This window comes from Thamnophis sirtalis, unplaced genomic scaffold (genome assembly GCF_051295495.1).
Source record: "Thamnophis sirtalis isolate CommonGarterSnake01/CBP01778 unplaced genomic scaffold, rThaSir2_p1.2 scaffold_8, whole genome shotgun sequence".
Lineage (NCBI taxonomy): Eukaryota > Metazoa > Chordata > Lepidosauria > Squamata > Natricidae > Thamnophis > Thamnophis sirtalis.
In genome coordinates, this window is record NW_028261388.1 from 38687010 (window position 1) to 38703078 (window position 16069).

General features: G+C 38.6%; 1 protein-coding gene across 7 annotated transcripts in view; it reads right to left on the minus strand.

Annotated features, from left to right (window-relative positions):
* POU2F1 (POU class 2 homeobox 1) overlaps positions 1–16069 on the minus strand; it is a 113963-nt gene that overhangs the window by 50991 nt on the left and 46903 nt on the right. For 2 of the 7 annotated variants that reach the window (XM_087721478.1, XM_087721477.1), the window contains exon 1: positions 3713–3928. The exons of 1 other annotated variant lie outside the window; for it this stretch is intronic. In XM_087721478.1, the coding sequence (XP_087577604.1) occupies positions 3713–3740 (28 nt within the window). In that variant the 5' untranslated portion in view covers positions 3741–3928. Of the gene's footprint in view, positions 1–264; positions 1842–3712; positions 3929–16069 lie in introns of those variants that run through there. 4 more of the 7 variants (XM_087721481.1, XM_087721482.1, XM_087721483.1 and 1 more) reach the window with 4 other exon arrangements.

Sequence of the window (16069 nt, forward strand, 5' to 3'; positions counted from 1 at the left end):
TTCCTAGATCTTTATTTAACTTTGTTCCATCACTTTCCAGTTATGAAGGGACTCTTTTCTGCAAGCAAACTGATTTATGTTGGAATTATATGAAGCTATGATATTGTAGCCAATGTTTGTTGTCTTTATAAAATACCATATATTCTTCATCTTTCCAGTTATGGCACATTTAGGGTTTTAATTACTACATCCAGGTAATTTTTCTAGAACATTATGAAAAACAAAGTAAACAAAAACACTCAATAAACCATTTGTCTTTTGTACCTTTATTAATGTACTAAATCTTCATGAACTTAATTTTTTTCTGTAAAAATTGAGTGAGGGAAAATCCCTGGTACAAGAAGCCTTGTTTATTTCTGTTGTAATATTTTCCTCACATCTATTCTTAGACATCATTATCCTGGGTAGAAACAACAGCTGTCCATTTCTGAAAGCAATTGGGTAAATTGTCACTCAACCTGGGAATTATAAATCAGAAGACAGGAGTAATATCTGGATTTGAATGCCTACTTGAATGGTTACCCTGCTTGAATAACATGCTCCTAAAATGGAGTTTTAGTAAAGTGTAGGCCCAATTGTGTCAGTAAGTAACATCTACTGTCAAGTTCAAATAATCAACAAATCTTGTACAACGGATACCTGGGGATGTTCTCAGCTTTCCATAGAATTTTACAGGCAAAAACTAAAAACAGTTAGCCACTAGGAGAGCACAGAGAGTGCCATTTTAGGACAACATATAGTATTTATTTATAAGTAAAGATTGCATTAAAATTGTAGTGAAAATTGCCAAAGGCAAAATCAAATCCTCCAAATCTGTGAAACAAAATAATTCACTTACTTTATTAGATGCACAAACAAATCTTGAGAAAATAATAACTTTTAGGCAAAGACTGTCATTTTTCATAAGGTAAAAAATGAGATGGGAGAAAAATGTTACTTGTTAAGCACATGTTAACTTGCAAAATGAAGCTTTAAGTAACCTGACTAAATCATATTCCAGATTGTCAATGTATTTTCTTGCCATTACACAAATTACTTCAAATTCCAATCTTGAAAATGAAGATTCCATGAAGTTGTCTGTTTCAATACAGCATTAAACAAAACCCTCTTGTAAGGGTACTTTCAGGTTTTCAAAAATATTTGTAAACTAAAATTTTGATCTGGTTCCAACAGTAACATTTCATTGGCAAACTCCATTCTGCCACTAGAAGGCAATATAGGGGGCAGAATTGGGTTATGCATGCAAGATGACGGTGGAGAAACATAAGAATAGGAAATTCTACTGCTCGTGGAGAAATATGCTTATTTTCAATGTAAATTTAAATTACTATGTTATATATGCATTAGCAGATTTCTGAACATAATCTTGTGTTCCTCTTTTAATATAGCATGGGAAAAATGCATGTTGAACATTAAAGAAACATTTTTTCCAATTAAGGTTCAGTCAAAGTATGTGGGACGGATATAATAAATTTAAATAAATAATAGTTGGCTATCACTCTTAGTATGAAAATGTCATAATGGGTACATTTATATGAATGTGTGTATCTGTATATTATGTTACATCCTAGTTTTATCACCCTAGTTTTATCATTTTCATAAGCAGGGGATTATGTCAGCAACTACACCATAATGCAAAGTTAACTCTTGCATCATACATGCAATTCTCTCCACCCCCACTGTCTCTCACATACACACGCACACACACACAATACCCCAATACTGAATATTTGCAATATAAATATGCAGTATGTCTTATTTACAATGACTCAATATTCAAAAATTATTTTTTCTATCTCCACCAATTATAAACATATTTGTAAAATAGAATATTCTATGTTGTTCTGAAAGTTTAATGAATTTATTAGACTGCATCAACTATACACACACACACACACACAAAACACAGAGACAGACACACAGAGATTGTTTATGTTAGGCATAAACATAAGTTGAAACAAAAACAATATTTTGCCACAAAAAGATTTCAATATAATGGAAACATGTTTAATGGGATGTATTACCATAATAATATAAAATGATCATAAAGAGCAAGAAATGATGTATGTACTTCAAAATAAGAGAATTCACTTGCTCTCACATTGTCTAGAACTTAGTTGGAGGAAGACAGATAATCCCTTCTGCCTTATTACAAGACTGCTATAATGAATTTACAGCCACATGATACAGTGATACTAAGTAGCTCAAGAGGACTTCAAAAGCAAACAGAACCTCCATGAACTGCTTGTGAACTCCCAAAGGCATCTGGCTCACCAATATAAGAAAATTCAGAAATTCAGAATTGGAATCTTGCTATAATCCGAAAACGATTCTAATTTAAAGGTGAACGCAAAAGTACTAGACAAATATATTTTTAATGGCAAGTAATGGGTATAATGCACCATAATTTGAATAGCACGTGGTAAACAAATCCACATTTTTAACTATGTCTTTCTCTTTTTCATAAAATGAAGCAAATCTAATCTAATATTTTTATTATGGCATTAAAACAATTATATATTCTAAAGTGAGTCTAATTTAAAGGTGAATGCAAAAGTACTAGACAAATTTTTAATGGAAAGGTGTGGCTATAAGGCACCATAATTTGGATAACACATGGTGGAACAAATCCACATTCTCTTTTTCATAAAATGCAGCAAAACCAATGTTTATTATGGCACTAAAACAATTCTGTATTCTAAAGTAAACGAATTCTAATGAAGCAAGGACAGAAAATAACAGGTGCAGTACTGAAGTCATATGCTAATTTACTTCTAGATTCATTCTTAGTACTATTCTAACAGATCTCTAATACTCCAAAATTAGCCAACCACATACTCGTTACCATTTCAAAACAAATAAGAAGGGTATGAGGGGAATGATTCTGCTAATTCTGAAAGCTATGTATAAAGTTAATGTTCATGAATATTCTTACAGCTATCAAAAATAGAGTTATCAAAATTAATTCATCACATTCTCAAAATTTCAAAAGGCCAGATGAAAAGCACTTGAATACAACTGAAGTGAAAATCATGTTGGAAAATTATATGAAGAGCTTGAAATAATCATTCTAAAAACAGTTCAATCTGTGCTGTTTTTATTTATAAGTAACTAAATTCTTTTTCATAAGTTTAAAAATGCTAAATACTAAAAGTCCTGGAGATAAAAAAAATCTATTAACCTTACAAATATTTTTTAAAAAAAATAAAATCATTCATTTAATAGGAATTAAATTAGGAGATAATGTTAGTAGTTAAACATTGGTATCAAAAGATTTACTTGCTTTAAATAGTGAAGTATGACTTCAGTTCAGAAATATACACATTCAAATAAAATATAAGATGAATTGATGAAGCTACAATGGATGACAGTATTCTCCTAACACCTTAGAATAGATGCAGTAAGTAATATATACAAATAAGCAAATTCTTATTTCTGTCAAAAGGCAAATGTTTTAAAATTTAAAATTCTGTAAGCTTCCATTCTTGACAGTCATGAGCAACTCCATTTCTCCAATGCTGAAGAGTAAGAATCTCTGGAAGAAAAATGAAGAATGGGGAAGGCGTTTGCTACTGAATCACTGACAGATTTCAACATTTCAAATGCATCTCCCAATCGTACATATGCAATTAGGTCTGTATGTTTAGTCAATTTTAACAAGCGCTATTTCCATATTACATGCTTGCAAGAAGTCAGTGGAACTGATACCCACCTAAAACATAGTCGCTGCAGTCCAGCATTGCTGTGCAATCTTCTGTAGATTTAGATAGTCCAAGGAAAGAGAAAAAATACTTTCTAAAATAAAAGGTATATACTACTACTCTTAAAAAAAGAAAGGGGGGGTCAGGAGTAGGAAAAAGTACAACTTCAGTTACACCATTGCAATCTTCAACTGAACAGAGAAACTTCAGTTGCTCTGTGGACTTTTAGTCTCTCCTACTAGCTGTGTCTGACATTGTCAAGGCGACTGAAGCATGAAAAGTTCCCTTTTTTTAATAAAATAGAAACAAAGATTGCAGCTGGCAGTTTCCATAATGAAGCTTAATCAGTATGCGCCTGATTAGGGCCTTATGCAAATCTCCCCTCGTTAGCACAGCAGCCAGCACTTTGAAGTCCATGAACAATTCATTTGCAGAGTACACTGAAAGCACTCCCTGCATAATTTAAATCATGATATAAATATTTATCAGCTCATTTACATATTAATTGGCAGTGCATGAAGGGAAAAATTATCTTCCAAGTGCCAGCATAATAATTAGGGAACAAAATGAAATTTCTTCCAATAGCTTTGCTTCTCAGACCTAACTTGAGCACAGTACCATGGAGAAATAGGGAAGGAAAAGAGGTAAGAACATTCTCTTAAAATGCCACTGAAATGACACATACAAATTAAAAACAACCCCACAGACTTAAGCATCTTTAATCTTATTCCTCCTAGCAACAATTAGTTTTGTAATAAATGAGATTTGGAAAAGCTTTCTTCACCATCTAAATAATCCTCCCCTTCCACCCCTATTAGCAAGTTAGAAGGTGAACACAATTTACCTAACTACAACCTCTGTATTTATGTGATATTTGCTAAATGAGTCCTGCAAAAGAACAAAATTCTGCAGAGAAAAGAAGCACAAGTCCAGATATTCATGTTAGTTGCTATATAAAGGTAGCCAACACTGACAGATATGACAAGCAGTGGTGGGTTCCGGATCCCATTGCAACTTGTACGGTGCAATGGGGCCGGGCGTCCACCACGTGCATGCTCCTGCTTGGTGGAGCATCGCGCAGGCACCATAAGCTCCATGCGCGTAAGCCCCTATTGGCTCAATACAGGTAAGGAGGACAGGCGGGCTCTCAGGAGCACTGTACTGGAACGGTACCTGGTGCTCCCAGCAGGCACTGGTATGCCCGTACCGGGATGTACCGGTCGTATCCCGCCACTGATGACAAGCAATATTTTCTACATCCCGTAGATGCCTTAAATGCTGTTTACTAAATGTACTTATTTGCATCTGCAAAAGTAAATATTTATATTCCTAAGAAGTCTAATTTTATTAAAAACCAATGAAAACCACTCTCTCAAAAAATAGCTTAAGAAAAAAAAAACATAATGACAATGAAGTTAAAAAAAAAAACTATAGCATATAAATGTGACTGCAAAATGTGGTCTAGATGAGATTTGAAGAAAATAAGGAATCTGTAGGAAGAGAAAGGGATCTGTTCCATCACTTGTTTTGATCAGCATTAGATACAGCCTATTACTGCAGCTTAATTGGATTTGTCCATAATCCACCATTTAGTCAACCTTTCAAAATGAAGAAAGCTATTAACTACTGGATAGTTTTGTTTTGTTTCATTGTGAAGGAAAATAAAATTTTCAAACAAGTCATTTTACATTCATAATAGCAAGGAGTTTTATGCAAACCATGATGAGCAATCTTTTCAGCTAAATCAAGTAATGGTATTTTTACTTATTCATTTCAATCAGAAACCTGCAGATAAATAATTAGCTGATTAATTCAAGCCTACCCAAAATTTAATGTGTATTTGCACAGGCATTAATTGTATCTTTAGCCATACGGGCATCTGTTCTTGTAGGTAAAAGACTTGAGGACACAAAAGGCCTCTGCCAATGAGAACCAGGGCTCCCTTCTCATCAGCAAAGAACTTGAGGAAAGGCTTTTACCGATGAGAAAGAGGTCTGGAGGGATGCATGCACCCCTCACAGGCTCCGTTCTCATCAGCAAAGGACTTAGATCTTTGCCAATGAGAATGAAGGCCCAGAGGGATGTGCGGGCTACTGATCTCATGTGATCTTGTGGTACTTTAGGTCTTCATTCTCTGCAAATGCACTGAAGGCCTGAAGCACCAAACAGGCCCCAAACCCGAAGGCTTGCTAGATCTTCGCAAGGTGAGTATCTACCGGCTTAATGCCTGTAAGGACCAGGGGGAAGGGGGGAATATGCAGACCGAATGTTGCAGAGCCTCTGTGATTGTTCTTGTTGTGGTCTGTTGGTCGCCGGTCCCTCCAGCAGCCGAATCAGAGGTGGAGGAGGCATGGGAGTCAGGATCAGCCTCAAGGCAACCTGAGAGCTCCGAGGGGGAAGAGGGAGTGGAGCTGGCAGAGAGAGAGAGACAGAAGCGGAGCCTGGGCCAGCCATCAGCCCTCAGATGGAGAGTCAACAGTCCCGAGGTCTGGAGGTGGCTGATAAAGAGGAGAAGGAACAGCTGGGTCCAGGACCTGACATGCGGATGTGCAGAAGAGGAGAGCAGTGGAAATCTGTGGGCTGATCTTTGGGAAGGAAGAGCTTCTGCTGCTAACAAAGCCCCACCCTAGCTTTATGGATAAAAGGCAGGGGGAGATGAATAGATGTGGCAGACAACTATTCATCTTCTGGCCAGATGGACTTGTTAGCCTGTGGTGAGAGATAAACTTTTTGCCGGCGCTGCCGCCAAAAATAATAAAAGAATCTTTGAGTTAACTTCAGAGATTTGTCGTGTTTGGGGTGCTGGGTCAGAACAGTTCTTAAGTGTGAATGACTGTCGTGGTGCTACAACATGTGTTGTAAGTATTTGGGGGGTTATGTCGTAACTTTGAACTATTGCTAAGTGAACTGTCATAACACGGAGATTGCCTGTATTAGTTCCTGTGGTTGCATATGGCTATATGAAGTAACAAAAAAAAAGTTACAGCTCACAGGACCTTGCAATTCATGGAAGACACACCTATCCTATGAGAATCTAAACATAAAATACTTTTGCTCTGTAAGTGATAAATCAGGCATACTGGAGCTATAGTTTTTATTTAATTAAACGGGACCATTTTTCAACAATTAAATTTTTTTCAGTCAAAATAAAATAACATAAATACTACTGCAGGAAAAGCATGATCTCTTTTAATTTTTTTAAGAAGTAAAAATAAATAAAACCAGGAATTTATTACCCAAAGTTGTGCATGTTTCAACACTAAGCATTATTTTGGTAGTATGTGGTATTAAGGATAATGTACATCTCCCTTTTTTTGAATTGTAATGTAGAATGTTCTTTTCCAATCTTTTGGCCAGCCTGTGCTGTTCTCCAGATTTGCTGGCATAGTTTGGTTAGAGTCTTTACTGATTCTTTTTCTATTGCTTGGCATATTTCAGTGGGTTCATGAGTTCTGTTGCATAAGTACAGTATATTTCCAACTTGGCAATGACTCGAGTACCAGAAGCTCTTGAAAGTAGGAAATATCTTCTAAGCTGTATATTTGATGTTAACACTATGTTGGGAGATTTTTATTCTACTTTTTTCATATTCCATTATTTTTCTTAGACCCTTTCTTGTTTTTAAGTCTACTTTGTTTCACTTTTACTTGTATCTATTATTAATACATATTATATAGACCTGTGCTATGAAATGTCCTGAATTACCCATTCTTTCACCAACATCTGTAACTGCCACTCTTATATTAGGTTCTTGCTTTTTAGTCACTACAGATATTCCATGTCTTACAACTACAATCAAGGGCAGAATTTAGACCATGAATTGTTTTGTTTGTAAAGCTAGGTACTCACATGAACCCCGGACCAATAGCCACAATCCCAATTTTTCTTAACAAATGACCGTGTGGGAGCTTCAGGGGGTAGAGAGGCGGAGAGACCCAGTGCCCATCAACATATGGGAACCTGCCATGGGTGGAGGGCATTAGCCAGGTAGGCCTACACAAGGTTCCCCATGCACAGCCACTTCCAGAATGCCTGGACCTTAACCCTGCCCCACCACACTCCTGGAAGTGCCTTCCCTACTTCCACAACCATGTGTGTCTTTTTACTTTTCTTTCTATGCAGCTACTGAGAAACGAGAGGTAATGTTTCTGAAAATAGAAAGAGCTGGTTATGTTTCTCAGGCTCTTTCTATTTTTGTGGGCAGAAGAGAATTTTTGCTCATTCCTCGTTACAGAATAGGTTCAACTGAGGGATGCCAATGGACTTCCTTTCATCAATTGCCTGCTTCAGATCGTTCCACAGCAATTTCATAGGACAAGACAGGACTTGGCCATTTTAAAACATTAACTTTCATGTCAGTGCTGCCGTTCATGGCAGAACTCTGCATGGTTCGTTGTGCCAGTGCTGCTGCTTGTGGCAGGAGGCCAATAGCGCCATTCTGCAGAAGAGCAGCAGCACCAGTGCAACAGGTGATATCCAGCCGCAAGCGGTGGCACTGGTGTGATGTGCCACACAGCCTCCTGCTGTGAGTGGTGCCATCTGCGTGATACACCATGTGCTCCTGCTACGAGCGGTGGCACCGGCGCGATGAGCCACATGGCGACCTGCCATGAGAGGCCGCATGGCACCATTCTGTGCAAGAGCAGTGGCATGGGTGCGACACAAGACATCCTGCCACAAGGGGTGGCACCAGCACAATGCACCACATGGCATCTGGCTGCGAGTGGCTGTAGAAGTCAGGCAATGGCATAACAAGTGTCAGGGTGTGGGAGGCATGGTGTCAGGCCTGCAGTCATATTTCTTTTAGGATCTTTGGCCTGCCACACTCTTTCTCTTTCTTTACTATTCTGTTTCATTAGTGGGGAATTGGGAGGGGGAATAGTAAGGAGTAGAATGTGTTTGTTTGCAAAATAAAAAATTGATTGATTGATTGATTGATTGATTTAGCTTATATGCCGCCCTATTCCTGAGAGACTCAGGGCGGCTAGCAATAAGCAGGGGAGGGGGTACAAAAAATAAAAATAAAAACAGCAATTTAAAATTCCACAACAGTTGTAACCTCGGATGGGGCTGGATAATTCAACAGCCCCAGGCCTGCCGGAACAGCCAGGTCTCAATTGCTTTGTGGAAGGCCGGAAGGGTGGTAAGGGTCCGGATCTCAACGGGGAGATCGTTCCATAGGGCCAGAGCAGCCACAGAGAGGGCCCTCCCCCGGGGGGTCGCCAGCCGACATTGGCCAGCAGATGGAATTCGGAGGAGGCCTAGTCTGTGGGATCTAATAGGTCTTTGGGAGGTGACTGGCAGGAGGCGGTCTCTCAAGTAACCAGGTCTGATACCATGTAGGGCTTTAAAAGTAACGACTAGCACCTTGAAGCGTGTCGGGAGACCAATAGGCAGCCAGTGCAGCTCGCGGAGGATAGGTGTAATGTGGGTGTACTGAGGTGCACCCACAATTGCTCGCGCGGCTGCATTCTGGACAAGCTGAAGTCTTTGAACACTCTTCAGCCCCATGTAGTAGTCCAGTCTTGAGGTGACGAGGGCGTGAGTGACTATTTGAAGGGCCTCCCGGTCCAGATAGGGTCGCAATTGGTGCACCAGGCGAACCTGGGCAAAGGCCCCCCTGGTCACAGCCGACAGATGATGTTCTAGGGTCAGCTGCAGATCCAGGAGGACTCCCAAATTGCGAACCCTCTCTGAGGGGCGTATAATTTCACCCCCCAGACTGAGAGATGGAATAGCTGGACCATCTTTGGGAGGGAGCATCAATAGCCACTTGGTCTTGTTGGGATTGAGCACAAGCTTGTTCGTTCCCATCCAGACCCTGACAGCCTCCAGGCACTGGCACATCACTTCTACCGCTTCACTGAGTTGGCACGGGGCGGACAGATACAATTGTGTATCATCTGCATATTGATGACATTTAATCCCGTGCCAGCGTATGATCTCACCCAGCGGCTTCATGTAGATGTTAAATAGGAGGGGGGACAGGACCGAACCCTGCAGCACCCCGTAATTGAGGGGCCTTGGGGTCGATCTCTGCCCTCCAACCAACACCAACTGCGACCTGTCCGAGAGGTAGGAGAACCACCGAAGAACGGTGCCTCCCACTCCCACCTCCCGCAACCGTCACAGAAGGATATCATGGTTGATGGTATCAAAGGCCGCTGAGAGGTCAAGAAGCACAAGGATAGAGGAGTGACCCCTATCCCTGGCTCACCAGAGATCATCGATCAGCGCCACCAAAGCAGTTTCCATGCTGTAACCAGGCCTGAAACCGGACTGAAAGGAATCCAGATAATCGGTTTCATCCAAGGACTGTCGGAGTTGAAAGGCCACCTTTCCTTTCTAGAAGTTCAAAAGTGCTGTTAGAAGTAGCTAGAAAATACATTTCTGTCAATAATGTGTGGCAGAATTCTTGAAAAAATATGGGTGGGGAAAGTGATTCTAGGGTTATGCTAAAATGTACTGTATGTGTGTTTATTTCCAATCCCTAGTCAAAATATATTTTAAAAATATGTGTAAATGATTTGAACTGAAAGGAATTTATTGCTTATATTAATTATATTATATTACTGTGCTTCCCTGAAAATAAGCCCTAGCTTGATTTTTACGTCTGCGCTTAATATAAGCCCTACTCAAATATAAGCCCTAGTTAAGACCCCACCCAGTCACTATCTGGTTGTATGAGGTAGGGCGAGATGCATACATAAAAATCAAGCTAGAGTGGGGGTAGGGAGGTGGAGCTGCCCCATGCTCCCTGCACCTGCTTAACTTAGGACCTTAGCAACCAGGTGTCAGCATCCCAAATATTATCCAGAATTAAATCAGAGTTCAAGGCATAGCTTTCATCAAAGTTCCAATTTAATAAGAGAGACATGTTGGTACAATCTGTGGAAACCCGAATCTTAAAGCTTCCAAGGTTTCCCACCCAGTTGAAAGTTTATGATCTTGCCTCCACACCCACAAGTCCATCACAAGGTCTAATCTTCCTCTGCCACACTGGGATTTCCATCCATCCACTTCCGGTCAGATGCAGAGGTAAAGAATGACCTTCTTTTCAACAATTGTATTCCTTTCCTTAAACACTTCTTAATGCCAAAGCTCTTGCTTTGGGACACAATCTAAGAGCTTGGGAAGTTAGATATCAAAAAGATATAATTTCTGAAACTAATTCAGGACAAGGGTAATTTGATGTCACATATTCCTCTATTTAAAGCATTTATAATTAATTTCTATATGGAGATATCCTTTATAAAAGGCTGGGGGAAAGAAAAGAGTTATGAAACTTCAATTATGCAAACATATCTCAATCTTTTGGCCATTCTCTACAAGCAATTAACTGTATTATTGTAAAGGGCAAGTTTGTAAAGTCTTGATGCCATTTAAATGATTAGTTGCAGCAGTTAATTTAAAAACCTGATACCATCTTAAAAAGACTGCTAGGTACCTTATGCTCTATTTCTTATTTTCCTTCACATATTCAACAACTCCCTTTTATTCTAAGACCTTACTTGCTACTAAGGATTACTTAGTAGCAAATCATTTAAGAAAGGATAACAGAGTTTGGTTATCTCAGATGTTTTTGTTTTTGTTCTTTTCCTGTTCCAGTTGTAAAGCACAATAACTATTTTATATTTTCCACTGTTCACTATTTGTCAGGAACTTAAAGCAGAATCTTATGATGTGCAAAACAGGACAAAATAATATTTATTATCTAGCATATCAAGAGCAGTTCGGACCTGCTTAAAACTCTATCACATTGTTGTGCTCTTGAATAATGTAACTATTTGGGAAATTGTTTTGTTTCTTATTTTTATCCCTTTTGTGGATTGTGTTTTAATTGATTTTGTGCTAACAAAGTAGTTACAAATATTAAGTATCTGATTTCAATAACTGGATATTATACAGCTGTGATGGCAAACCTATGGCATGCGCACGCTGGCCAGCTGACTTCAGCATTCTTTTGAGGCCATTTTTCACCCTCTGGAGGCTTCCTTGAAGCCTTTGGAGAGCGAAAAACGGGCCCTACAGGCAAACCGGAAGTTCAGGAACATACTTCCAATTTGCTCGTAGAGTCATTTTTTGCCCTCCGGAGCCTTCAGGGAAGCATCCAGAAGGCCCCTGTAGGTCTAATACCGGCCCTATGAGCAAACCGGAAGTCCGTTCCTGAAGTTCCGGTTTGCCTGTAGGGCTGGTTTTTCGCACTCTGGAGGCTTCAGGGAAGCTCCTGAAGCCTCCGGAGGGCCTTCAGGGGAGGCTCCTTTCGCCCTCCCCAGGCTCCTTTCGCCTTGGGAGGGCGAAAAAAGCATGCCAATAATGGGGTGGAGTGCTGGTCTTGCACGCATGCGCACTGGGGTCATGCACATAGCATTATGGGTGTGTCACGCCCACACACGATCCCCCTGTGCTCGCCCCACTTTTGACACGGGAGCCAAAAAAGGTTCGCCATCACTGTTATACAGGTAACACTGTAGTGAAAGTGAAGATATCCCCATCAGTCCGACTTCCAAAACGTTTGAAGACAAAGAAAAATTGTGATGAAGATATGGGGAGTTAGTGGTGGTGGTGGTGGTGGTGGACTTGCAATCTGAAATTACTTACTTATAGTGAAATCTTACTAAATTCAAAACAAAGATTTATAAAGAAGAATCAATGACCGTGCTCCACTCTTTAATTAATCAACCAGTAACATGCCATCCCTCAATACCTTGGCAAGTAAAAAATCCAAAGCAACATATCCTTTCTTCTTCTGTGAAAATTTCACCAACAACTAAAGTTAAAGTAGAGTTGTTGAAGCTCAAGGGGGAACAAAGAAACATAAGAATCCTGTAACTAATGAACATTAATTCCTATGGTCGGCAATCATGGAAAGCTCGTAAGAAGAATATAAATGCAACTCTCCTACTTTTATTTTCTGTAGCTATTGAAAAGTATAGTCAGGCCACCGTACAAGTGGATTTTTACTAGTGCATTGAAATACATATTTAGCACTTACTTACTTACTTAACTTACTTACAGTATTTAAAAATTGCCCATTTCCCTCCCAGAGCAACTCAGGGCAGTGCAATAAAATGATTACAAACTGTTGATAGCTTTAATTACTTATTTAGGTATAAGGAGCATGATGTTGGGTCAAATATATCAGTAAGAAATGGTCTGCATTTTTATCTGTCACTGATTCAAACTGCAGCTCTTCTAGGAATATTTTAGTAAAATTCCTGTCTTTTTCTATCCAACTTACTCATTGTTTTCCCTTTTTCAGCATAAAGGATAATAGACTTGGAAGGGATCTTTGAGATCTTTTAGTCCAACCCCCTGCTCAAGCAGGAAAGCCTATATCAGGGGTGTCAAACTCAAGCCCTGGAGGTTGCTTAAATCTGGCCTGTGGAAATAGCAAAGGACCGGCCCATGGTGCCTCTGGCAGCCAAAACACACCCCTGCACCATTTTCTGCCTGGATGGCCTCCTGCAGCATTCTGCCGGCCAAAATGGGACATGGGGTGGCCACAGACAGCCCCCGGTGTCCCATTTTGGCCAGCAGGGTGCTGCAGGAAGCATCCGTCCTGTCTTCCCCAATCTCTAGCCAGCCTGCAGAAAATTACAATGCTGATCCGACCCTCAAAGAAATCCAGTTTGACACCTCTGTCCTATATCATTCCAGACAAGTGGCTATCCAATCTCTTCTTAAAAGCCTTCAATGATGGAGCACCCACAACTTTTGAAGGCAAACCATTTCCAGTCAACTTCTACTTACATAACAGGGCCAAGGCATATGAAGTGCTGCTTGCTAATCACTGCTTCAAAAGGTTTATTTCTTTCAGATCTGTTTAATTGATGCCATAGTTCATAGCAGTCTTACTTACCATCTCCAAATCACAAGCATTTATCTTATCCCTCACTCTTTCCCAATGTTCGGTTTTATAGCTATATTATCACTAAAATATTAATTATTCTGAATTTTCATGTCATTGAACTATCCTATCCTTCATGATTGTGTCTAAGTTTGCTATTATCTTCTTCCCTATAATAGATCACCGCTTTATTTCTCTGGCACACTGTCCATCTTTAGTTATTCTTGAACCAAAGCAAACAAAACAATTTACCACTTTCAGAGTTAAAAATGGATTATTTAAACACCCTGGTTGTTACTATTTTGTCTTTTTATTTAATATCAACCTCATTTTTTCATTTTTTATTTTTGTCAGTATAGTATAATTCAATCAGTATTTTCTTAAGTCCCTCAGAATCTCTTGTGAACAAATATAACTGTTCAATATTCTGTCAAAGAAGTTACAAATAATTCATTCTGCTATTCTGTACTAGTCTCATCCTTAACTCCTTGATTTATTTTTCTCTAACTAGAATGAGCATTCAAGTTCAATTTCCTATATGATTTGAGCAATCTATACATTAAAAATACATAAACTTTTTTATTTCATTATAGTATAAGAAAGTTTGTATATAAGCTTTCATTTTAAAAGCCTTTTGCTTTTAGAAAGCTTTTTTAATTAGACCTCTTTTGGCAAGCATTCACATACATATTATGTTTGTTTTTTCCTCTACATTAAAATTATTGTAATAGATGTGTTTGCATACCACAAAAGGAAGTAAAATCAAATGATATTATGTATACAATACATAACTGTTTAATATAAATCCAACAAAATGGAAGTGTTTACTTCAGAAGTATTCTTAGATTTATGTATATATGGATCATGTATGTATGTATGTACAGTATTTATGTTTAGGGCATATCAACAGATAATTTTTTGCTCCCTCAAGTATATATACTAAGAATCTGGAAATAACTCCCACCCCCATACAAATGTTATAGCTATTCCTTTTTGGAATAAGCAACATTGTAAAAAATGTAAATAGCTATGAGAAATTTGATTCATTAGCTAAGGAAAGAAAATTAGCTAAATCTGTTTTATACCAACACCATTCACTGCACCTTTCCATACATTTCCATCCTTGCAACCCATCTTTGCTTCTCTGTCCATACTTTGCTTCAGATTGGTCTTTTGTTTTTTGAATCTCACCTCTCTTTTAGGATCTCAACACCATCATCATTCTACAATTTTCTCTGTCTTTCCATTCTTAGCCCATTCACTAGTCTTATAATAGATTTGTTTTGTAATTCAATTCTTATTCACCCCATGCAACAAATAACCTCAAAATTCTTTCGTACTGCCCACTCACTTTTGTATTCAGTCCACATTCATGTTCCTTTACTCTTGACTTTACTTCTTGTTTTACCACACACATTTCTTAAGTACCCCATTCCTATTGCATTCAATTTATTTTTATGCTTTTCCTGGCATATCCATCCAACTTTCATATTCAGATATCAAAGTTAAGCAAATGTACATTCTCATTCATTGCCATTTTTGCTTCTTGTGACATTTGTTCCTCACAACAAACCACTTGTGACTTAATTTAATATCATTATATTTTAAAATTTCTCAATTTTTGCATATTTAGTAAACATGCTACTAACACACAAATTCATCTACTTGTTCTAGTTTTTTCTAACTTATTCATGTGAAATTTTGATTTACATCATAGCAAGTTGCTTATTTTACATGACATCATTCAGAAAATGAATTAAAATTGCTGCAATGATTTAAAATTGCTGTAATCTTCAATTTACCATATTGGCATTAATAAACCATTCCTATCTATTAAAATTTGGTTTACCAAAAGTGGAATTTCTAAATTTTTGAAGAGTTATAAGGAGACTCAGTCAATACAAAACCACACTGGTAAAGGCAGGAAAAGGTGCACAACAGCAAGTGATGATATAAGAATTGAGAGGCTTTACCTATGTGACAGAAGAAAATCATCTGGGCATATACAAGATGAAATGGCACATATATATCTCATTTTTTGTATATCTCATATTTTCTACGTTTCACTTTTCTTCTTTATAACTACTATTCTAATAGCGAATCCTTCATAAAAGTTTACATTCTTGATTAAATTATCTTTCCATTGATATATAATTTTATGGTACTACTCCCCCCAAAGAGGTGTTATCAAACCTCAAAAATACTGTACACCTTTCCCAAAGAGTTTCCACAATTTTGGCCACTACTGTACAGCTGTCGAGTCCTCTGCAGAGACTCAGAGAGAAGGATTTTCGGCTATTGACATCCAAGCAGGCACAAAATGGCAGGGACCTTTTTCATCCAGGCCCCAGAGATGAGAGGGAGCCCTCTCAGCACGCAACAGCAGTTTGCAAACTTCCCTGCCATCTTGGCACAATGACTTTCTGGAAGTAGCAAGTGCAATCATGTGATAGTGGAGTGCTTAGCACCCAGTTGTAAGTGCACACAGATTGCCAAGCACCAAGACTGAAATCATGGG